This window comes from Macaca nemestrina, chromosome 4 (genome assembly GCF_043159975.1).
Source record: "Macaca nemestrina isolate mMacNem1 chromosome 4, mMacNem.hap1, whole genome shotgun sequence".
Taxonomy (NCBI): Eukaryota; Metazoa; Chordata; class Mammalia; order Primates; family Cercopithecidae; genus Macaca; species Macaca nemestrina.
In genome coordinates this window covers 127936699-127962380 of record NC_092128.1, presented here as the reverse complement: position 1 = coordinate 127962380, position 25682 = coordinate 127936699, and the positions used below count along the sequence as shown (strand labels likewise).

General features: G+C 38.9%; 1 protein-coding gene, 1 long non-coding RNA gene and 1 pseudogene across 10 annotated transcripts in view; all 3 read left to right on the top strand.

The window, feature by feature from the left end:
• Nucleotides 1–24790, top strand: part of LOC105495923 (zinc finger protein 736) — a 59711-nt gene extending 34921 nt beyond the window's left edge. For all 9 annotated transcript variants that reach the window (XM_071095240.1, XM_071095239.1, XM_071095236.1 and 6 more), the window contains one exon: nucleotides 15926–24790. In XM_071095240.1, coding sequence (XP_070951341.1) covers nucleotides 15926–16983 — 1058 coding nt within the window. In that variant the 3' untranslated portion in view covers nucleotides 16984–24790. The remainder of the gene's footprint in view (nucleotides 1–15925) is intronic.
• Nucleotides 10231–14110, top strand: LOC139362887 (uncharacterized). The gene is made up of 2 exons (XR_011622436.1): nucleotides 10231–12718; nucleotides 13042–14110. It is a non-coding gene; the product is annotated as an uncharacterized lncRNA (long non-coding RNA).
• LOC112429216 (tripartite motif-containing protein 60-like) lies at nucleotides 23825–24790 on the top strand (annotated as a pseudogene).
• Nucleotides 24791–25682: the final 892 nt, after the last annotated feature.

The window sequence follows — 25682 nt, the reverse complement described above, 5'->3', positions numbered from 1 at the left end:
CTCGGCCTCCCAAAGTGCTGGGATTACAGGCATGAGCCACTGCGTCTGGCGTACTGAGTACATTTTAAACTTCAATTTTAACTTTAATTTTAATTTTAAATGACATCATTTTGTGATTTTATTTAGTATAAAGCTTACTGTGATTGTGTCATTCATATGTATATATATAAACACATTTATATATGCATGTGTATGACACACACACACATATAATCCCAGTAACGCGAATTTTTTTCACAAATAATAATTGAATACCTATGTATTATATACAATGTATTGATTTTATATGTGTATACATAATGAAATGATTAATACAGTTAAATTAATGAAAAAACACATTTATGACCTTACGAGTTACCTTTTTTGTAGTGAGAACAATTAAGATCTCTCAGCACGTTTTCAGCATACATAACAGTATTACTTTCAGTATTCAGAAAGCTGTACCTTAGGTTACCATAACTTATTTGTCCTTTAACTGAAAATTTGTACCATTTGAACAACATACTCCCCTTTCTTCACCTCCAGGGCCTAGCACTCACCTCTGTATTCTCTTCTCTTGGGAGTCCAACCTTATTATATTCTCCATAGAAGTGAGATCATACAGTATTTGTCTTTCTGTTTCTGTGATGTTTCACTTGGCATAACGTCATCTAGGTCCATCCATGTTGTAGAAATGGCAGGGTTTTATTATTTTTTATGGCTGAATAATATTCTATTTTGTATATATACCATGGTTTTTTTTGTGCAGTCAGTGTCCACAAACACTTGAGACTGCTTTCACATCTTGACAATTGTGAAAAATGTTTCGGTGAACGTGGAGGTGCAGGTATTTCTTTGAGATAGTAAATTTATTGTATATGCAGAAATGAGATAGCTGAATTGTATAGTAGTACTATTAAATATTTTTTAAAAGAACCTACATACTGGTTTTCATAATGTCTCTAGAAAATTCCACGTCACCAAAAGTGTACAGCATCTTTTCTTTAATATATTGTTGTCAACGCTTGTTATAAATCTTCTTCTTGATATTAGCAATCCTAACAGGTATAAAGTAATATCTCACAATGAATTTAATTTGCATCTGCCAGATTGGTGACATTGAGCACCTTTCTATATACCTGTTGCCCAATTGTATGTTTTCATTAGTAAACATTTATTTAATCCTTGGCTTATTTTTAAATCTTGTTATTATTACTATTATAGTTGTTGCCTTTTATTTGCATGAGTTTCTTATATATTGTTGATACTAACCACTTATCAGATGTGGTTTTCTTATTCTGTTTTTCCTTGGTTCTGCAGAAGTGTTTTAATTTGAGCAGTTTAATTTGTTTATATTTGCTTTTATTGCTGTACTTTTGCTGTTGTATCCAAAAATTCACTTCAAGACCAATATTAAGGTTTCTTCATATGTTTTCTTTTAAGATTATTAAGAATTTATGTCATACATTAGAGTCCTTATTTTATATTTAGTCAGTTTTTAAATATAGTGTAAGAAAAGTGGTGTAATTTTATTATTTTACTTGTGGATATTCAGTTTTCCCAGCCCCAAGCATGGAAGAGACTGTACTTTCAGCATTCTCAGTGGTTCAGTGTCAAAGATAAGTTGATCTTACATGAGTGGATTTGTTTCTGGGCTCTCCATTCTGCTCCACTGATACCGGTGTGCATTTTTATGCACAGATCATCCTGTTTTTATTACAGTAGTCTTCAAATGTAGTTTAAAATCAGAAAGTATCCTGCCCCTAGCTTTGTTTTTAATCCTCAAAACTGCTTTGGCTATTCAATGTTTTTTGTAATTCCATATAAATTTTAACATTAAAATTTTGAAAAATTTTACTAGAATTTTAATAGGGTATTTATTGAATCTAAATTTTCCAATTCTTTAGACTAATTTCAGCAGGTACAAATCTTCTCTTGGGTCAATTAGCTGATAGAATCTTTTTGTGTATGCAGTGGAGAGGGGTTATACATGGGTCACATGGCTGCTTCTTGTTCTGTTGTGGAGTTTGCCTTTAGTGGGTTTGTTACCAGGAGCCTGGGTAGTTGTTAATCTTCTCTTATTTCTTGGCAGACTGAATTGCCTTCAGGACTTTGATCTGCAGGGCCAGCACTAGGGCAGTGTTCTGCAGTACAGTTGGTATACGGTGTGCCTGATGTGTGTTTTTTACTGAATATGTGGCAGGATTTCCCCAAGTAACACTTTGAGTACCTAGGTTGGCAGAACTTGCCACAAACTGTGACTATCACTGCTGAAACTGAGTCACTGAACTGTTTCAGAGAGCACAGTAAAGGCCGAAGTCTGCAGACCTACTGCTATAACCACAAATAGGCATCTTTCTCTGGGTCTCTGATGTGCAGAACCACTCCGAGGCTATGGCTGGAAGAAGCTGGAGATGATTATGGAGTCACTACAGAATTTTAAGTCAAGTCAAAATAGGTGAACCATTTCTTGGCCTGTAGCCAAAGACCAAGGGTTTTCAAGTTTTTCACCTATATGAGGACCTGCCTTTTCAAAATGACTCCAGTCAATCTTTAGTTCTAGCAGGTCTTAAAACCCTCTCCCTGAAAAACAAAATTATTATAAAGGTCTCTTCTTTGAGAAGGGGTCTCACTATATCACCCAGGCTGGTCTCAAACTCCTGGCCAAAAATGCTGCTTCTTCTGCCTCAGCCTACAAAGTTGCTGGAATTACAGGTGTGAACCACCATGTCTGTCAACATAATGGACTCCATGTTGTATTTCTTATAAGACTGTTTTAGGGGTAATGAACACGCTTACCTTTGGTTCATTTTAGAAAGTCTTTATTTTTGTCTTATGTTTTAAGTAAATTTCTCCCAGATTAAGTATCCTTGGTTGGGAGCAGATTTTTTTCATCACTTTGAAATTTAGGAAGTTTTAATGAGTCCCTTTTTTCTTCAAATCACCTCTCTACCACTTTCCCTTGCATTCTTCTTCAAAGACTCCTTTCATGAATATATTGGTCTCCTTAATCGTATCTAATAAGTCACATATTCCATGTTGATGTTTTTCAAGTTTTTTTATTTTTTTTTTTCATGACTCTATAAATAACATGTCTTTAGTTTTCTGATTTTCGTTTTCTGATCATTAATTCTGTTGTGGCTTTACAAAATTTTTCAATTATTTTTCTGTTCCACAATTTCTTTTTTTAGTATTTTTATTTTTTTATTATTATACTTTAAGTTCTAGGGTACATGTGCACAACGTGCAGATTTGTTACATATGTATACATGTGCCATGTTGGTGTGCTGCACCCATTAACTCGTCATTTACATTAGGTATATCTCCTAATGCTCTCCCTCCCCCCTCCCCCCTCCCCACAATAGGCCCCGCTGTGTGATGTTCCCCTTCCTGTGTCCAAGTGATCTCATTGTTCAGTTCTCACCTATGAGTGAGAACATGTGGTGTTTGGTTTTCTGTTCTTGCGATAGTTTGCTGAGAATGGTGGTTTCCAACTGCATCCATGTCCCTACAAAGGACACGAATTCCTCCTTTTTTATGACTGCATCGTATTCCATGGTGTATATTTGCCACATTTTCTTGATCCAGTCTGTCACTGATGGACATTTCGGTTGATTCCAAGTCTTTGCTATTGTGAATAATACTGCAATAAACATACATGTGCATGTGTCTTTATAGCAGCATGATTTATAATCTTTTGGGTATATCCCCAGTAATGGGATGGCTGGGTCAAATGGTATTTCTAGTTCTAGATCATTGAGGAATCGCCACACTGTTTTCCACAATGGTTGAACTAGTTTACAGTCCCACCAACAGTGTAAAAGTGTTCCTATTTCTCCACATCCTCTCCAGCACCTGTTGTTTCCTGACATTTTAATGATTGCCATTCTAACTGGTGTGAGATGGTATCTCATTGTGGTTTTGATTTGCATTTCTGTGATGGCCAGTGATGATGAGCATTTTTTCATGTGACTGTTGGCTGTATGAATGTTTTCATTTGAGAAGTGTCTGTTCATATCCTTTGCCCACTTTTTGATGGGCTTGTTTGTTTTTTTCTTGTAAATTTGTTTGAGTTCTTTGTAGGTTCTGGATATTAGCCCTTTGTCAGACGAGTAGATTGCAAAAATTTTCTCCCATTCTGTAGGTTGCCTGTTCACTCTGATGGTAGTTTCTTTTGCTGTGCAGAAGCTCTTTAATTTAATTAGATCCCATTTGTCAATTTTGGCTTTTGTTGCCGTTGCTTTTGGTGTTTTAGATATGAAGTTCTTGCCCATGACTATGTCCTGAATGGTATTACCTAGGTTTTCTTCTGGGGTTTTTATGGTTTTAGGTCTAACATTTAAGTCTCTAATCCATCTTGAATTAATTTTCGTATAAGGAGTAAGGAAAGGATCCAGTTTCAGCTTTCTACTTACGGCTAGCCAATTTTCCCAGCACCATTTATTAAATAGGGAATCCTCTCCCTATTTCTTGTTTTCGTCAGGTTTGTCAAAGATCAGATGGCTGTAGATGTGTGGTGTTATTTCTGAGGGCTCTGTTGTGTTCCATTGGTCTATATCTCTGTTTTGGTACCAGCACCATGCTGTTTTGGTTACTGTAGCCTTGTAGTATAGTTTGAAGTCAGGTAGCGTGATGCCTCCAGCTTTGTTCTTTTGGCTTAGGATTCCCTTGGCAATGTGGGGTCTTTTTTTTGTTCCATATGAACTTTAAAGCAGTTTTTTCCAATTCTGTGAAGAAAGTCATTGGTAGCATAATGGGGATGGCATTGAATCTATAAATTACCTTGGGCAGTATGGCCATTTTCACAATATTGATTCTTCCTATCCATGAGCATGGTATGTTCTTCCATGTGTTTGTGTCCTCTTTTATTTCACTGAGCAGTGGTTTGTAGTTCTCCTTAAAGAGGTCCTTTGCATCCCGTGTAAGCTGGATTCCTAGATATTTTATTCTCTTTGAAGCTATTGTGAATGGGAGTTCATTCATGATTTGGCTGTTTGTCTGTTACTGGTGTATAAGAATGCTTGTGATTTTTGCACATTGATTTTGTATCCTGAGACTGTGCTGAAGTTGCGAAGTTCTTTTAATTGTGATGTTAGGGTGTCAATTTTACATCTTTCCTGCTTTCTCTTGTGTGTATTTAGTGCTATAAATTTCCCTGTACACACTGCTTTAAATGTGTCCCAGAGATTCTTATATGTTGTATCTTTGTTCTCATTGGTTTCAAAGAACATCTTTATTTCTGCCATCATTTCTTTATGTACCCAGTAGTCATTCAGGAGCAGGTTGTTCAGTTTCCATATAGTTGAGCTGTTTTGATTGAGTTTCTTAGTCCTGAGTTCTAGTTTGATTGCACTGTGGTCTGAGAGACAGTTTGTTATAATTTCTGTTCTTGTACATTTGCTGAGGAGTGCTTCCAACTATGTGGTCGATTTTGGAATAAGTGCGATGTGGTGCTGAGAAGAATGTATATTCTATTGATTTGGGGTGGAGAGTTCTGTAGATGTCTATTAGGTCCATTTGGTGCAGAGTTGAGTTCAATTCCTGGATATTTTTGTTAACTTTCTGTCTCGTTAATCTGTCTAATGTTGACAGTGGGGTGTTAAAGTCTCCCATTATTATTGTATGGGAGTCTAAGTTTCTTTGTAAGTCTCTAAGGACCTGTTTTATGAATCTGGGTGCTCCTGTATTGGGTGCATATATAATTAGGATAGTTAGCTCTTCCTGATGAGTTTAATGGCTTTCTTTGTCTGTTTTGATCTTTGATGGTTTAAAGTCTGTTTTATCAGAGACTAGGATTGCAACCCCTGCTTTTTTTTTGTTTTCCATTTGCTTGGTAGATCTTCCTCCATCCCTTTATTTTGAGCCTATGTGTGTCTCTGCATGTGAGACGGGTCTCCTGAATACAGCAAACTGATGGGTCTTGGCTCTTTATCCAATTTGCCAGTCTGTGTCTTTTATTGGACCGTTTAGTCCATTTACATTTAAGGTTAATATTGTTATGTGTGAACTTGATCCTGTCATTAGATATTAACTGGTTATTTTGCTCGTTAATTGATGCAGTTTCTTCCTAGCATCGATGGACTTTACATTTTGGCATGTTTTTGCAATGGCTGGTACCGGTTGTTCCTTTCCATATTTAGTGCTTCCTTCAGGATCTCTTATAGGGCAGGCCTGGTGGTGACAAAATCTGTAAGCATTTGCTTGTCTGAAAAGGATTTTATTTCTCCTCCACTTATGAAACTTAGTTTGGCTGGATATGAAATTCTGGGTTGAGAATTCTTTTCTTTAAGAATGTTGAATATTAGCCTCCACTCTCTTCTGGCTTGGAGAGTTTCTGCCGAGAGATCTGCTGTTAGTCTGATGGGCTTCCCTTTGTGGGTAACCCGACCTTTTTCTCTGGCTGCCCTTAACATTTTTCCTTCATTTCAACTTTGGTGAATCTGGCAATTATGTGTCTTGGAGTTGCTCTTCTCGAGGAGTATCTTTGTGGCGTTCTCTGTATTTCCTGAATTTGAATGTTGGCCTGCCTTACTAGGTTGGGGAAGTTCTCCTGGATGATATCCTGCAGAGTGTTTTCCAACTTGGTTCCATTTTCCTCGTCACTTTCAGGCACACCAGTCAGACGTATATTTGGTCTTTTCAGATAATCCCATATTTCTCGGAGGCTTTGTTCATTTCTTTTCACTTTTTTCTCTACACTTCTCTTCTCGCATTTCATTCATTTGATCTTCAATCACTGATACTCTTTCTTCCAGTTGATCTAGTTGGTTACTGAAGCTTGTGCATTTGTCATGTAGTTCTCTTTTTTTTATATTTTCTTTTTTTTTTTTTTTTTTTTTTTTTTGGGACGGAGTCTCGCTCTGTCACCCAGGCTGGAGTGCAGTGGCCAGATCTCAGCTCACTGCAAGCTCCGCCTCCTGGGTTCCCGCCATTCTCCTGCCTCAGCCTCCCGAGTAGCTGGGACCACAGGCGCCGCCACCTCGCCTGGCTAATTTTTTGTGTTTTTTTTTAGTAGAGACGGGGTTTCGCCATGTTAGCCAGGATGGTCTCGATCTCCTGACCTAGTGATCCGCCCGTCTCGGCCTCCCAAAGTGCTGGGATTACAGGCTTGAGCCACCACGCCCGGCCATTGTCATGTAGTTCTCATGTCATGCTTTTCATCTCTATCAGTTCTTTTATGGTCTTCTCTGCATTGATTATTCTAGTTATCCATTCATCTATTCTTTTTTCAAGGTTTTTAGTTTCTTTGTGCTGGGTACGTAGTTCTTCCTTTAGCTCTGAGAAGTTTGATCGACTGAAGCCTTCTTCTCTCGACTCGTCAAAGTCATTCTCCGTCCAGCTTTGTTCCGTTGCTGGTGATGAGCTGCGTTGCTTTGGAGGGGGAGATGCACTCTGATTTTTTGAATTTCCAACTTTTCTGCCCTGCTTTTTCCCCATCTTTGTGGTTTTATCTGCCTTTGGTCTTTGATGGTGGTGATGTACTGATGGGGTTTTGGTGTGGGTGTCCTTTCTGTTTGTTAGTTTTCCTTCTAACAGTGAGGACCCTCAGCTGCAGGTATGTTGGAGTTTGCTTGAGGTCCACTCCAGACCCTGTTTGCCTGGGTATCAGCAGCGGAGGCTACATAATGCTGAACAGCGAGTGTTGCTGTCTGATTCTTGCTCTGGAAGCTTCGTCTCAGGGGTGTACCTCACCGTGTGAGGTGTGAGGTGTCGGTCTACACCTATTGGGGGATGTTTCCAAGTTTGGCTGCTCAGGGATCAGGATCTGTCCATTCTCAGATCTCAGCCTCCATGCTGGGAGAACCACTGCTCTCTTCAAAGCTGTCAGACTGGGACATTTGCCTCTGCAGAGGTTTCTGCAGCTTTTTGTTTAGCTATGCCCTGTCCCCAGAGGTGGAGTGTACAGAGGCAGGCAGGCCTCCTTGAACTGCGGTGGGCTCCACTCAATTCAAGCTTCCAGGTGCCTTTGTTTACCTACTTAAGCCTCTGCAATGATGGGCGCCCCTCCCCCAACCTCCCTGCCACCTTGCAGTTAGATCTCAGACTGTTGTGCTAGCAATGAGGGAGACTCCGTGGGCATGGGACCTTCCGGGCCAGGTGTGAGATATAATCTTCTGGTGTGCCGTTTGCTAAGACCCTTGGTAAAGTGCAGTACTGGGGTGGGAGTTACCCGATTTTCTAGGTGTTGTGTGTCTCAGTTTCCCTTGGCTAGGAAAAGGAATTCCTTTCCCCCTTGCGCTTCCCAGATGAGGCGATGCCTTGCCCTGCTTCAGCTCTCACTGGTTGGGCTGTACCCGCTGAATAGCTCCGACTGTCCGAAATGCCCCAGTGAGATGAACCCGGTACCTCAGTTGAAAATGCAGAAATCATCTGTCCTCTGTGTCACTCACGCTGGGAGCTGGAGGCTGGAGCTGTTCCTATTCGGCCATCTTGGTCGCCCCATCCTGTTCTACAATTTCTACTGGGTTCTTTTTTTTGTCTGTGTTCTATTTTTGTTATTGAGCATATTTAGTATCATTATTTTGACATGTTGGTCAGATAATGCAAAGATCTTCTTTTCTTAAGGATTGAGTTTTGGAAATTTATTTCTTCAAGTGGGGTATGTTTCCTGTTTTTTTCTTTTATGTCATGTGCTTTTATGAAATTTGGAAACTTAAAAACAGCCATCTAATCTAATATTTAAAGACTTGCTTAAAGAATGGCTATGGCAATGAGCCAGGCTATAGATTTTTTTAGTGCTTCACAAACATGTTCTCAGTTATGTCTTTGGACTTTTGTGTGTAATTTCTAAGTTAAAGAGATTTTTCCTCATTTTCTTTTCAGATTCTATAATCTTTTGCTTCCCTAGATGACTGTGGCATGGCAATTCCTCTAGTATTATAACAACATTTGCCTTTCTTCTAGCAGATACAGACTAATTCTCATTACTCCATCATTTTCATATTAAGGGAGAGAGACTATTAATCAGAACTTTTTTAAAAATTTTAATTTATTTTATTTTTTTTTTTGAGATGGAGTCTCGCTGTCGCCCAGGCTGGAGTGCAGTGGCCTGATCTCAGCTCACTGCAAGCTCCACCTCCCAGATTCTCGCCAGTAGTAGCTGGGACTACAGGCGCCCGCAACCACACCCAGCTCATTTTTTGTATTTTTAGTAGAGATGGGGTTTCACATGTGAGCCAGAATGGTCTTGATCTCCTGACCTCGTGATCCACCTGCCTCAGCCTCCCACAGTGCTGGGATTACAGGTGTGAGCCACTGTGTCTGGCCTATTTATCAGAACTTTAAACAGATCCATTGTTTTAGATTTCTCCTGAGGATAATACTGGGAGTTGATTGTGTTTTACTTAGACCAATTGCTGTTGAAGGATAGAAAAGTTGTGTTGCAAAGTCTTTAAGCTAGACCTGGTTACCTTCTGCAGCATAGAAAATATTACTGGACTAGGAAGCGAGTGAAAAGAATAGCCATACACTCAAATAGGTCTGAATGATTTAGCAGATAACACATGTGAAAGGTCCAAAGGTGAAGGAGAAACCCAGAGTTTAAAATGTGGATTGGGAGGCTGTTCTCTAATGGAATTGATTCTTGAGAAGCCTCTTACTGTCATGGAGGACAATTTTTTGATGTATGCTTATTAAGCTTTTAAATTCTTTAAGTCTTTTATCCATTTAATCTGCTGGTGCATTCACAGTGAGAGACAACTCCTTTTTATGCTGTAAGGATCTGAATAATCTAACTGTTCTTCTATTGCTTTGAGGGATCTGGAAAATTTGTGCAAATTTTTGAAGACCACTACTTTTTAAGCTGTTTTTAAAAATCTGTGCGTTATGTTAGACATCTGTGAGAGGAGTAGGGAGACATTGAGATTTGGTTAAGAGATTTGAGAGAGGCCCGGGACAGACGTCATACGTTTTCTGCTTTATAATTTCCAGTCAGTTGATCATACAGAAATTGAAAGTGAGAACTTTTATCAGAGCACAAAGCATCTGATTAAGTACAAGAAAATCTAAACATCTATTTCACTTCAAAAGTATATTTTTCTTAGTAGGAACTAAGCTTAGAAATGTAAATTCTATATGACAGATGCCTCTACTGTGGAATAGTTGATTTTGTCTACTTACCTCACAGAATTCCAAAAAATACTAATACCATAGGTTACTTAGAACACTCTCCAGCATATAATAAATTCCAAATTGTTACCTATTTCTTTGGTTTTTTGTTTGTTTGTTTGTTTGTTTGTTTTTGAGATGGAGTCTGGCTCTGTAGCCCAGGCTGGAGTGCAGTGGCCGGATCTCAGCTCACTGCAAGCTCCGCCTCCCGGGTTCCCGCCATTCTCCTGCCTCAGCCTCCCGAGTAGCTGGGACTACAGGCGCCCGCCACCTCGCCCGGCTAGTTTACCTATTTCTTAATAACTTACTTACAATTTATAAATAATTTATAATCTTCTTTACTATGAAGACTACTAGGGTTGTCGTATATGTTTTTCTTTCTGATTTGCTGTATAACAACTATGCCTGTAATTTCACAAGTTCTGAGGTAATGTGCTCAAATGTATGTGTTATATAAAACGTGAACTAGATAATTAACAGGCACACCATATATTATAATCTTTGATTTATATGTGTAAGTTTACTGTGTACAAAAAGTTACTAGCATTTTCATCAACTTTTCTCAAACTTTGTCTATTGATTATATAAATTTATTTCTAATTGTTTATTTTATTTCATACAATATTGTACTGTATTTGTGTTGTTTATATTATTTAGTAATGTAATACTTTGCTTCCAGAGGTCGTCTTACCTTTACATTTTGTGCAAAAATAGCAGCTATACATTAATGACATAATAAGTATGTCCAGTATTATTTAAGTGCCTATTCATATCAAAGCTTTTTATGAATGATTATAATGCATTTTCCATAAAATGTTATTGCTTTCACTGTATACTAGTGATTCAAACTTTATTGTCTTTAATAACAATGACATGAAATAATCTAGTTGCCCATCACTGGTGGATTGGATAAAGAATATTTGGTACCTATACACAGTGAAATACTACACAGCCAAAAAAAATTATGTTCTTTGTAGCAACATTGATGCAGCTGAAAGCCATTATCTTAAGTAAATTAATGGAGAAAAACAGAAAGCCAAATACTGTATGTTCTTACTTATAAGTGAGAGCCAAATATTGAGTATACATGGATATAAAAAATGAAAACAGTAGACACTGGGAACCACTAGAGGAGGAAGGGAGGAAAGAGACAAGGCCTGAAAAGGTACCTATGGGGTACTGTGCTGTCCACCTGAGTAGTAGTAGCAGTATCCAAAACCTTAGCAATACATAATGTACCCATGTAACAAACCTAAACATGTGGCTTCTGAACCTATAGGAAAAGTTGAAATTGAACAAAAATACCAAAATATGTGCTCTTTATAAATGTGCAGTCACAGTTAAAATGCATGGCTATCTAGAATAATTATTTTTTAGTAGTACACTATGTTGATTCAATATTTTTTGGTTAATTTTTTTGTTAAATTTTGTTCCACTATTTTCTATCTTAGTGGCTCATGTTTTACAGTAGGCTATGTCACATTAATTAATTGTGTTTTTAGTTTTTATTTATGTATTAAAATTTTGTATGCCAATATTTCAACTCTGTACACATTAAACCAATGTTTGGACAAAAGTCATGTTAATCAGTCATACATATGTTGCCAATATAATTATTTCTGTGTGTGTTTGCCTGTGTAAATATTACCTGTATTTTATGACTTGTATATTTGCTTTTTGTTGTTGTTGTTGTTAGTAGTCAATGATTGTTTTATATTCTTAATTGTAAGAAATACAAGGGCCGAGCATGGTGGCTCACAGCTGTAATCCCTGCACTTTGGGAGGTGAAGGCAGGCAGATCACCTGAGGTCAGAAGTTCAAGACCAGCCTGGCCAACATGGCAAAACCCCATCTGTAGTAAAAATATAAAATTAGCCAGGTGTAGTGGTGTGCACCTATAATCCCAGCTCCTGCAGTGGCTGAGGCAGGAGAATCGCTTGAACCTGGGAGGCGGAGGTTGCAGTGAGCTGAGATGGCATCACTGCAGTCCAGCCTGGTCTTCAAGAGCAGAACTCTGTCTGAAACGTAAAAGTTAAAAAAACAATATTTTATACTCTTTAATATTTTCAATTACATAGTTCAGCTTTAAGTATATTGACATTTTTAGCAACATATCTTTAGAACATTTTATTTTGTAAAAGAAATATGCTATACACATGAATCCACTACTTATTTTTCCTGTTGTCTGACCCTTTACAAACATCATTCTATTTTCTATTTTTAAGGATTCCATGTAAGTAGATTCATACAGTATTTGTGTGTGTGTAGCTGGCTTATTTAGCGTGTTGTCTTCAAAATTTGTCTTTATAATAGGTATTAGAAGGTCTCCTGCTTTTTAAAAGCTGATTAATATTCCCTTTTTTGTATTTTAAATTATCCATTCATTTGGTAAGGAAAGTTTAAATTGCTTTTACCTATTTTCTTTTGTGTATAATGCTTCAATATGGTGTACAAATAACTCATTTGACCATATATTCAAGAGTTTATATCTGTGCTGCATTTTGTTTCATTACTTTGGTGTTCTACCTTTATACCAGTACCAAAGTGCTTTGATTACTGTAGGTTTATTTTGTGTTTGGAAATTGTTAAGCATAATGCTTCCAATATTTTTCTTCTTTTTAAAGATTGTCAGGCTTGGCCGGGCGAGGTGGCTCAAGCCTGTAATCCCAGCACTTTGGGAGGCCGAGACGGGCGGATCACGAGGTCAGGAGATCGAGACCATCCTGGCTAACACAGTGAAACCCCGTCTCTACTAAAAATACATTAAAACTTAGCCGGGCGAGGTGGCAGGCGCCTGTAGTCCCAGCTACTCGGGAGGCTGAGGCAGGAGAATGGCGGGAACCCGGGAGGCGGAGCTTGCAGTGAGCTGAGATCCGGCCACTGCACTCCAGCCTGGGTGACAGAGCGAGACTCCGTCTCAAAAAAAAAAAAAAAAAAAAAAAAAAAGATTGTCAGGCTTTTAAAGATTGTGTCCCTTGAGATCTTACGTAATTTTGTGGGGTTTTGTTTTTCTTTTTGGAAAAGTAAAATTAAAAATTGAAAAGGGGTGTGTTGAATGTGTGGGCCACTTTAAGCAGCATGGACATCTTCACAATATTACGTCTTCCAACCCTTGAAAAAGAGCATGCTTAAAAGTGTTGCTGGCTGGGTCCAGTGGCTCATGTCTGTCATCCCAGCGCTTTGGGAGGCTGAGGTGGTCACATCATGAGGTCAGGAGATCAAGTCCATCCTGGTCAACATGGTGAAACTTTGTCTCTACTAAAATACAAAAAATTAGCTGGGCGCGTGGTGGTGCATGCCTGTAGTCCCAGCTACTCGGGAGGGGAGGCTAAGGCAGGGGTATCACATGAACACAGGAGGTGGAGGTTGCAGTGAGCCGAGATTGTGCCACTGCACTCCAGCCTGGTGACAGAGCAATCCTCCATCTGGGCGGGGCGGGAGTGGGGGGAGAGAAAGTGTTGTTTTATTTTTATGTTTTTTGAATTTTTCAGCTTTTCTTCTGCTATTGATTTCTAGTTTCCTTCCATTTGGACCATAAATAATAGTCTGTAAAATTTCAATTAAAAAAAAATGTTAAGACTTCTTTTTTGATGTCACAGGTCATCCATCTAGAAAAATGTTTCATGAGATATTGAAAAGATGTGTATTCTGCTGTCTGTATACATTTGTTAGGTGTAATTATTTTATAGTGCATTCAAGTTTTTTGTTCCCTCATTGATATTCTGTCTTGCTCTATTTATTACTGAAAGTGGGATGTTGATGTATCCTTCCATTATTATATTGCTGTCTGTTTTTGCTTCAGTTCCGTCAATGTTTGCTTTATGTGTTTGGGAAAACTGTCTTGTATTTATAGGTTCTCAGTGAATGAACCCTCTTACTATAATTGAATGTCCTACTTTGTCTCTTGTGAATTTTGACTTAAAGTAAATTATATGAAATATGACAGTTTTCAACTTAATAAATTGTTGCCTCTTTTCCTCTCATTTGGTTAACACTTGAATAAATTGTATTTTTCATCCTGCCATTTTCAGTCATTTTTTTTTAATTAGATCTGAAATGAGTCTCTTGAAGACATATAGTTAGATCTTGATACAGATCTTGATATAATGATACAGTTAGATTTTTTTTTTCTTTTCATTTTGAAGAATACTTTTGCTGGATAAGTTTCTTGCTTGGACTTTTTTTTTTTTTTTTTGGCAGTGCTTTAACGATGTCATCCTACTCCCTTCTTGCCTGAAAAATTTGTGTTCTTAAATTTACTCATAATCTGGCAGAAGCATGCATATAAATAACACATCTCTTTTTTCTTCCTGAATTCTAGATTCTCTTCTTGTCTGCAACTTTTAAATCATTGTTTATGTTGTGTCTTGTTAGAAATCTCTTTGTGTTAATCTTAGTTGAAATTTGCCGAGCTTCTTGATTTTCTTATATTTTTTACTAATGTTGAAGTGCATATTAGTCTTTTTTTGTAGTTCTACACAATTTTTTTTTATCTTTCTGTGCTTTTTATCTTTTTGTTGGTTTCATTTTTGTTATTTCATTTTGGTGGGTTTTTTTTTTTCCATTTTACTCATTGAGCATCATTGAGATGTAATTGTGATTTTCTAGGGTGATTTTTTTTTTCTTTTAAAAAGTAGATCTAGACTTTAATTCAAATTGTTTCATGTAATTTTTACATCTCCTTTTTTAAATAAATGATTTCTGGATATTCATTTTTATCTTTGAGCCATATTATCTTGATATTTTGTATATGTTGTAATGTTAGGTTGCAATTTGTACAATAAAAAGCCACATGTCAAAATCTGTATTAAGTGACTTTTGTCTGGGGGAATATGATACCAGTTTTTTAGGCTAGAGATTTTTGGAGTCTCTCAAGCCCGTTCTATGAATGTTTTCTCTGGGCTTGTGTGTTTTTTAGTTTAAAAAGATTCCCCATGTTTTTTTGTTTTGTTTTGTTTCTTTTGTTGTTGTTGTTGTTTTGTTTTGTTTTGAGTGTTACTCCTGTTGCCCAGACTAGAGTGCAATGTTACGAGCTTGGCTCATTGCAACCTCCACCTCCTGAGTTCAAGCGATTCTCCTTTCTTCTGCCTCAGCCTCCCAAGTAGCTGGAATTATGGGCGCCTGCCACCACGCCCTACTTATTTTTGTATTTTTAGTTGAGACGAGGTTTCACCATGTTGGCCTGCCTGGTCTTGAACTTCTGACCTCAGGTGGTCTTCCTGCCTCAGCCTCCCAAAGTGCTGGGATTACAGGTGTGAGCCACCACTCCTGGCCATTCCCTGTGTTTCTTACTGAGATCCTGTAGTCACTTGCTATACCCATTGTCTGTCTATGATACTGAAGTCTTTCATCTCTTGTAACAGTCATTTACCTTTGGTCTCATCTGTCTGAAACTGTCAGTATATACCACCTTTCCTTTCAACACTGTCATGGAATATAGAAATTAGTCTTTGGTAAGGTCTCAATAAGCCAGAAGCATGGACACATGCGCCACTATTTTATTTATTTTTGGAGGGGGAAGACAGGAGTTTGGAGTCTATAGTTAGACTCATCATAGGATGAAGAATGACAGTGTTGGGTAAATATGAAATACTTTTATTAACGCTTCTATGTGGTTCTTGGCATTTGCTCTCTTGGCATGCTGCAAATGCTTAACTGGTTCTTAGACTTCTCGCAAAGGCATTTTGGTCAGTATATTTCTGGTAGGTTTATATGTCTGTAAGAATATAGAGCCTGTGGTATTTTATTGTCATTTTGTTAATGTGCTTTGTATAATTATATATTTGTAAAGTGTATTCACCTGAGTCTAATGAGGGAGAATTTTTTTTTTTTTCTCCAGCTGGCTCTTTTCATTTCACTGCAGAGATATTGCCGGAGCATGACATAAAAGATTCATTTCAAAAAGTGATTCTGAGAAAATATGGAAGCTGTGACCTTAATAATTTACATTTAAAGAAAGACAACCAAAGTGTGGGTAATTGCAAGGGGCAGAAAAGCAGTTATAATGGCCTTCATCAATGTTTTTCAACTACCCATAGCAAAACCTGTCATTGTAATAAATTTGGCAGCGATTGCCAGTTGTGCTCAATCTTCACGGAAAATAAGGAAATTTTTAGCAGAGAGAAATGCTACAAGTGTGAAGAATGTGGCAAAGACTGTAGGTTGTTCTCAGATTTTACTAGACATAAGAAAGTTCATACTGCAGAGAGATGCTACAAATGTGAAGAATGTGGCAAACCCTTTAAAAAGTTTTCAAACCTTACTGAACATAAGAGAGTTCATACTGGAGAGAAACCTTACAAATGTGAAGGATGTGGCAAAACCTTTACCTGCTCCTCAACCCTTGTTAAACACAAGAGAAATCATACTGGAGACAGACCCTACAAATGTGAAGAATGTGGCAAAGCCTTTAAGTGCTTCTCAGACCTTACTAATCATAAGAGAATTCATACTGGAGAGAAACCCTACAAATGTGAAGAATGTAACAAAGCCTATAGGTGGTTCTCAGACCTTGCTAAACATAAGATAATTCATACTGGAGAGAAACCCTACAAATGTAATGAATGTGGAAAAGCTTTTAAGTGGTTCTCGGCCCTTAGTAAACATAAGAGAATTCATACTGGAGAGAAACCCTACATCTGTGAAGAATGTGGCAAAGCCTTTACCCGCTCCTCCACCCTTTTTAACCACAAGAGAATTCATATGGAAGAGAGACCTTATAAATGTGAAGAATGTGGCAAGACCTTCAAGTGCTTCTCAGACCTGACTAATCATAAGAGAATTCACACTGGAGAAAAACCCTACAAATGTGAAGAATGTGGCAAAGCATCGAGCTGGTTCTCACACCTCATCAGACATAAGAGAATTCATACTAGAGAGAAGCTCCACAAGTGTTAAAAACGTGGAAAAGCCTTTAACAAGTCCTCATACCGTGTTCAACATCAGAAATTTAATACTGAACAAATGCAGTATAAATGTAATAACGATGGAAGAACATTTATCATCTTAGAGGGTCTCTAAGAACTATGTGTTGCTTATGTGTTGGGTGCATATATAGCCCTTTGCTATTATGTAATGCCCTTCTTTTTTTTTTTTTTAATCTATGTTAATTTCAAGTCTGTTTTGTCAGAAACTAGGATTGCAACCCCTGCTTTTCCTGTTTTCTATTTGCTTGGTAGACTTTTCTTTTTCCCCTTATTTTGAGCTTATTTGAGATGGCTGTCTTGCTTAAAGCATACTGTTAGATCTTGATTCTTTATTCAGCTTGCCATCTGTGTTTTAATTTGGTTATTTAGCCCATTTATGTTTAAGGTTAGTATTCATATGTGTGGATTTGATTCTGTTATTAGAATCTTAGCTGGCTATTTTGCACATTTGTTTATGTGGTTGCCTTATAGTGTCTGCAGTTTGTATACTTTAGTGTGCTTTTGTAGTGACTGGTAATAGTCTTTCTTATTTAATGCTTTCTTCGGAAGCTCTTGTAAGACAGATCTTGTGGTAACAGATTTTCTCAGCATTTGCTTATCTGAATAGGATCATATATATTTTTTAATTCTGAAGCTTACCTTGGTCAGATGTGAAATTCTGTGTTGGAATTCTTTTTTTAAGAATGTTGAATATTGGCCCCTAATCTCTTTTGACTTGTAGGATTTCAGCTGAAAGGTTCGTTGTTTTTCTGATGGGCTTCTTTTAGAGGTGACCTGTCCTATTTTTCTGTAGCTGCCTTTTAACATATTTTTTCTTTCATTTTGACCTTGGAGAATCTCATGATTATGTGTCTTGAGGATGACCTTCTCATGGGGTATCTTACTGGGGTTCTCCACGTTTCCTGCATTTGAATATTGGCCTCTCTAGGTTGGGGAAGTTCTCGTGGATGTTATCCTGAAATATGTATTTCGAGTTGTTTTCATTCTCCCCATCGCTTTCAGGCAATCTCTTGCATCATGGATTTGGTTTCTTTACATAATCCCATATTTCTTAGAGGTTTTGTTCATTCCTCTTTTCTTTTTTCACTATTCTTGTCTGTCTTATTTCAGAAAGTCAGTCTTGAAGCTCTTGAGATTCTTTCCTCTGCTTGGCCTCTTCTGTTGTTAATATTTGTGATTACATGATAAAGGTTTTGTATTGTGTTTTCCAGTTCTATCGGGTTGGCCACATTTTTCTCTACACTGGCTGTTTTTTCTGTCAGTTCCTGCAATGTTTTCCCTTCCTTGCATTGGGTTGCAACTTAACTTTTGTAACTCAGTGAAGTTTGTTTCTATCCATATTCTGAATTCTACTTCTGTCATCTTAAGCCTTGCTGGAAACGTAATTTGGTCATTTGGATAAAAATAGTCACTCTGGCTTTTTGTGTTTTTATCTTTGCACTGATTTTGTCTTGTCTTTGTGGGCATATCTTTAAGGTTGCTGACCTTTGAATGGGTTTTTGTTTTTTTGTTTTTTTTTTTTTTTTTTGGTAATCCTATTTGATGGTCTTGAGTATTTGATTGTGGTATAAGATGGATGCAGCCAACAGGCTTTGTTCCTGGCAGTTTTGTTTTGTTTTGGTGGTGGTGGGGGGCGGGCAGTGCCCAGCTCACAACTCAGAGGCTGCATACTCTAACTCCGGGGGACTTGTATTGAGCCCCAGCTGTGTTCTCTGGCTCCTTGAGATTTGGAGTTTGCGATTCTGTGGAACCAAGGTGCCACAGCTGGAGCAGAGTGCTAGTGGATATGGGGTTTCTGCCTGTCTTTGGCATTCACCTCACTGGCAGGAGCAAAGCAGCTGGGAGGGGAGTGGGGGATACCTGCTGGAGACTGTGTACTGTTGCACTTAAAGGTGGTGTTGGTATAGGGGGAGATGCTGGCCAGCGAAGGTTTTGATGCCTTCTCTGTGTCCCCCAAGAAGGAGTGATTGTTCAGAGTGTGGGAAGATACCCTGTTCTCCACACAGTGTTAGCACAAAGGCAGGAGTGGAGTTTTCTGGCTCTCTGCCCACCAAAGCTTCATCTACAGTGGCAGTTGCTGGGGGTGGCAGGGGCATATTGCATTTCCATTTGCTGGTGGGGCAAGCAAAGCCAAACCTGCCTTTGCAGACATCTGCCAGCAAAGAAATATGGGGAGTTGCTATGGTCTCGGGGGAAGCTGGAGTGTGGGGAAGAAGCGTGGGCTGGTGCAGTCATAGGGGCTGCCTTGCTGGAGCTTCTCATGGGTCAGGCATGGCCCACCAGTGCAGATGCTGTGGTATGAGCTTCCAGGGTACCTGAGACTGCCCTGTGAGCAGCTGTGGCCAGACTGGGGCCCTGGGAGAGACCAGCAGTCCAAGGAGTGCGCAGTTGGACCAGCTGCTTTTGATTTGCAAGACCATCCTGCAGAAATTAGGCCCAACAGTTCCCCTAGGGCTGAAGTCTCTTATGGGAGAAAGTTGAGCCTGGAGAAATGGCCGTCGCTGGCCACACTTTACTACAGATGCTCTTGCACCAAATCCTCTGGGTACCATGTGAGCTGGCTTGCTGCCCCATCTCTTTGCTTGTCTTCTGGGGGCTGCATCTTAGAGAGATGTAGGTCAGCAATCACTCAGTGCAGCCAGCCCAGGATGGAGGATCTGTACTTTTGGCCAAGTTAGGGGTTCACTGTCTGGTGAGGAGCAGTGGGTAGTTTGTGGGACCCATGGAGGATGGACTGGCCTCCTCTCCTTGGGTAAACTGCAGGTTGTTTGAGGTGTGAATAAGGCACTTAGGGTTTTGGATTTTTCATGAGTCTGAGGGTGGCAAGGACAGTTGTACTGCAGAGGCCCCTGGAGGCTCTGTCCAGGGAGTTGCTATGTTGCTACTGGCTCAATAGCTCTGGCAATGATTGGCTAGTGGCCCAGGCCTGGAGAACCTGCCTCATGAGAATATATGAGAACAGGTACTCACGTAACAGTCTGATGACTTCTGAAGGGCTGCTGCAGTATGCTGGGTGTCCACTGCAGTTTCTAGTCTCCTCAGATGTTCCAGTACCGGAAGTTATCACCACTGAATGCTGCAAAACAGCAACAATGGCAGCATGCCCTTTTCTCTGAGAGCTGCATCCCAGGGAGGTACAGACCTGTTTCCAACCCAAAAGCACCTGTAGGAAGTAGCTGGAAAGCCCCTGTTGAAGGTCTTACCCAGTGAGGAAAACATGATTGGGGACCCCCTCAAGAAAGCAGTCTAACCGCATTTTTGTAGGACAACTCTGCTGTTCAGAGGTACCACTTCCACCCCCAGTTTATTTGGATTCTCCAAAGCCAGAAGGCTGGAAGAGCTAACACACAAACAGCAAAAATGGCAACTCACTCTTCCTTCTAGGAACTATATCACAAAGAGGTTTCAAAACTCCATCAACCAAAGAGCGCTGGTGGTGGTAGCTGGAGACCCTCATTGGGAAGTACTTTCCAGTGAGAAGGAATGAAACTGGGGACCTGCTTTAACAGGCAGTCTGGTCTTGTCTTTTTAGAGCACCTGTACTGTGCTAGGAGATCCTTTCTGCCCCCAGTCAGCTTGGGCTCTTCAATGCCTGAAGGCTGGAATGGCTAAGTTGCCCAAGCAGCAAAGATGGTGACCCACTCCTCTTTCTGGTAGCTCCATCCCAGGGAGGTGCAGTGCTGCTACCAATGGTTGGCTGGAATCTAAGCCAGTAGGTCTTACTGTGTGAGGCATTGTAGAAGTGGGTCCTACAGACCATCACTACTCAGCCCCCTGGATTCTGCCTCTTTCCTATGAGTATGTACAGGGGTGTAAACTCCTGCTTTGCTCAAGTTGCAGCTGCTTTTTCTGGAAGCCTGGAAAGCCAGTATCTAAAGCTCTTGAATTTGCACAGGCCTGAGTAGCTGCTCTGCTAAGACTCCATGTAGCTCTGTGTGTTAAACTGAAGGCCTTGGTGAAGTGGGTCCATGAGAGTATCTCCTCACCTGAAGGTTGCGAAGATCTGTGGGAGAATTGTGCGTTCCCAGGGTCACACATACACTCACTGCTTTACTGGGTGGGGAGGTTCCCTTGGCTCCACGTTGTTCCCAGGTGGCCCACTGTCCTGCCTTTCTTTACTCCATTCTCCATAAGTTGTTTCTTTGATTATTCCCAATGCAAGTACCTGGATGTTTCAGTTGCAGGTGCTGTATTTGTGTATACCTTGCATTCCTCTCTATGAGAACTACACAGTCTAGCTGCTTCTAGTCAGCAGTCTCGATCACTTTTCTCTAAAAGGAACCTACTTTTTTATATTAAAAGGATTCAGTATTTTTTCAAAAGCAAATATTGATGTAATTTAATTCTTACATTTGATGCTATGTCTTCATTTCTAGAATTTATGTGAAAACATGGTCAATGATTGCTGCACCAGAGTTATGAGAGGTTCTTCTCTATTAGATGGACAGATTTATATACTTTCCCATGGAAGATTAAGTAAACTGAAATCTAAGATACATGAAGAAATCCTAAGTGGAAAGGCCACTTAGTAGTTTACAGCGGTGTCGTAAGTGACAGGATGATAGGAGTGTGGTAAGTGATCAGGATAATCTGCTTAGTAAGAGAAACAATTTGAATTTTAGAAGGAAATTGCTTTACCATTTGCAAATTAAGGTTATTAAAATACAGTGAATTTCAAAATGCCTTTTTAATGACAACGTGTGAACTTAATTTGTTTTAATAAACCAAAATTGTTGTTACTGTGTTAAGGCTATTTTACACTGAATATGTATCTTGCCACTGATGATAATTTATCCCATCTTAACCCAAGGTTATAGGTAACAATATACTGTTGGGTAACAGTGGAATAACATCTCTAGTGATCCCTTTGTCAGTGGTCTTTAACTTAAAATAATTTAGAGAATATGGTTTCTATAACTTACATTTTTGTTTTGTTGTAACTACAGGTTATTATGATGGTTGTAACAAAGATTATGAGTATAGTGGAGCTATATGTTTCTGAATTCTGAACAACTATTTACAAAATTTTATCCTACTTTTTTCTGTTGAACATGACTTCTCTGGTCTGCTAAACACATACAGACCTTTAATTTTGTTTTACATGGATTTAAATATACAAATATATCACTATGAAATAAACTTTAGGTGTAACAGATTTATAGAGAAAGTAATCGTATTTGTTTATGGTTGTGTACCTACTTTGAGAAGAAAAGAAAAATATTAGAGTGAAATAGATAATTTTACAAGCTTTGATCAGTTACCAGCAAACCAGAAACTTCAAAGATTTTGAAAGCAAATCTATTTTCTCTGCTGTGTATTAAATTCATTTATCTAAAATGTTATTGCTCCTGGCTTAGAATCATCTTGTGCAAATTCTAATTTTTTGTTGTTTGTTTGTTTGCCTATTGCTCACCATAGACATAATATGTAATTTTCTTTTCGTCTAATTTCATAAAACATTCTTTGTATAATCCCCTCAGAGATTATGAAAGTGACTTTGATAATATTTAATGGTGTTCACAAAATAATTTTTCACATGTGAATAATTTCATAGTGCATGTATTGTATGTTTAGTATATTTTATATTTTGTTTCAATTAGAGAATGCTATTTAATCCAATTTTTGTTTAGTTATTGTTCATTTTACTTTATAAAATTGACATAATTGAGTTTATTAAATTTATTGAGCCAGTTTGTTGAAGTAAACAGTTGAATGTTTCATAAGTTATCAGGTCTTTTTGGCATATACATGAAGTAAACAAAGACAATACTAGCTATGTAACAGAAGCTACATAATTAGAAGTAAATATTCTTTTTGAAATTAGCCTGTGGTCTCAGGTGAAAAATGGAAAGTATCTGTAGTAAAAACAATGACATTAATTCTGCATATGAAGAGAGCATAATTGTACCCATGTTGCACAGTTGACTCTCACAATTGAAACAAGATGAAGAGATGGACATTTTAGCAAAACTAAGTGAAAACCTTGTAAAATTTTCAGATTATGTTTCTACATTTAAACATCTACTGAGGGAGGTAGTGGGCAATTCTATGCAGTCAAACCTGGAATTGCTGACACGTATTAAGAGTGTGCACCACAGGTATTGAAACCTAAAATACTCTGAACTCTTTTCATATAGATTAACAAAATATAAAATATGGTTTTAGGGCCTGGCGCGGTGGCTCACGCCTGTAATCCCAGCACTTTGGGAGGCCGAGGCAGGCGGATCACGCTGTCAGGAGATCGAGACCATCCTGGCAAACATGGTGAAACCCCGTTTCTACTAAAAATACAAAAAATTAGCCAGGCGTGGTGGCGGGCGCCTGTAGTCCCAGCCTCTCAGGAGGCTGAGGCAGGAGAATGGCGTAAACCCGGGAGGCAGAGCTTGCAGTGAGCCGAGATCGCGCCACTGCACTCCAGCCTAGGCGACAGAGTGAGACTCCGTCTCCAAAAAATATATATATATAGGATTTTAGTCATCCTCCTCTATATTCTGGCTTAGACAGAACTATTTCAAGTAGATTTAATTCTAGATCTTTTTTTTTTTTTCTTTTTTTGAGATGGAATCTCGCTCTGTCACCCAAGCTGGTGTGCAGTGGCGTGATCTCTGCTCGCTGCAACCTCCGCCTCCTAGGTTCAAGCAGTTCTCCTGCCTCACCCTCCTGAATAGCTGAGACTACTGGTGCCCACCACCAGGCCCAGCTAATTTTTTGTATTTTTGGTAGAGATGGGGTTTCACCGTGTTAGCCAGGATGGTCTTGATCTCCTGACCTCATGATCCACCCACCTCAGCCTTCCAAAGTGCTGGGAATACATGTGTGAGCCACCGCACCTGTCCTTGGTTTTAGATCTTGACACAGCACATCCTCAACTTACTGTCTCCGAGGATAGAAAAAGCTGTGTAATGGAAGAACAAAACCAAACGTTTATTACAACCCAAGGAGATTTTATTTCTGCCCTGCTGTCCTGGGCTCTCAGAAGTGTAGTTCTGGCAGACATTACTGGAAGGAGAAGTGGGAAACGATCCTAAATGAAAATTGGGTGTGTGTCAAGACGGTCTTCTTAGGACCTGGCAGGATCAACCTTCAGTTCTGGGTTGATTTGGGGGCAATTGGATGATATATAGAGTGGTTATGCTGCATCAGGTCCTAAAAAAGCCCACTTCTGTCAGTAGTAAAATCCAATAAGATTGGTATTCTTTTGGACTATGAATTTGGTGATTTTTTAAAGTAATGTAAGTGATAGGTTTGTTCTGTATATTTTAATGATTCTTTCACAAGAGCTGTTTGGCCTTATTTCTATACTGAAGCAGATTCTGAACATCTTAAAATCTGTTCATTATCAGATACTGAAAGATAAAGAACAAGTAAATGAATCTGTTTCAGTTTTTTGGTTAATTTAACCAGTAAATTTAATCTTATTTCTTTAATCTTTAAGTTTTACTGCTGAAGGCCAGAATAGATTTTTTTCTCCTAAATTTTTGGCAAGTATAAAGCACGTTCAGAATGTCACTTTCATAGATACTATGAATATCAATTGTCAAGTGTGTTGATTTCTAAGATAAAATATTTGAGAATGAATATTACCTAACTTGTCCAATAAAATGTTAAGTTGCCTATTTTAAAAAAATCTGTCAATTTTGAATTGCATACCTAGCTAAATTTTTTTTAAGATTGAGGGTGAGATGTAAAATAATTTATACAAGTAATATAAACTGTTTACTTAAATTATTTACTTAAAGAAATCTAATTACATTTAAATAAATTGCTGTTACCTGTTAGTATTTGTGTAGTGTATTTTTTTTTAAGTTTTTGCCTCTAAAGCAGGTAACAATTTAAAGAGAATAAAACAAAAATTCAATGATTGGGAGGAAAATAAAAGGTTTGTATGATGACCTAATTAAGATAATGTAAAGGATAAAAATCTTAATATTTGTTTTTACACATTTTTGGGCAAAAGTAACCCTGAGATAGTAATGTGCAGAAAATACTATTAATTATATTCTTGAGACTTACTGACTTTGGCACTTAGAGAACCTCCACCACAGGCCCAGGATTCCCTAGGTATTTCTCATGGAAATGGAGCAGAAGGCCATGTCCACAAACATAAATGGATGCTCACCTTCCATTTAGAGACCAGATGCTCACCTTCCATTTAGAGACCAGTAGGTGCAGGTTGCAGAGTGGGCCCTTCTTGGAGATTCAGGAAGGGGCTATGGGCACCATCCTAGAAAAGGGGTCTGAAGCTCCATGGAGCCCTCCTGCCTGCAGGAGCCACAGAGGGCCCTGGGTGAGGCCAGCCTAGGTTCTCTGTCCTGTCCCTAGCGCTTGAGTCCTGCCTCACCTGCTAGCTTTTTCCACCAAGAAATAAGGATGGCAACCCCCAGTGCAGCCCCACTAGAGGAAGGATATCAAGAGTGTCAAGGCCCACACCCACCTTGGTACAGTAAGTGACTTTTTGATTAACTAGTCCGTAAGTTAGAGTGGAATGTGCTGCTGCGATCCCCTGAGATCACATTCTAGGAGAAAACCTGGGTGGCACCTGCCTAAGGCTGTACATTGGAGGAAGGATGGTCAGGCCACCTGGGCTTCAGTGAGCATGTGCCCCCAGCCAACCCAGGGAGACATGGGCTTGGCAAGAGCAGGCAATAAGGGTGGCATACAGCAGACATG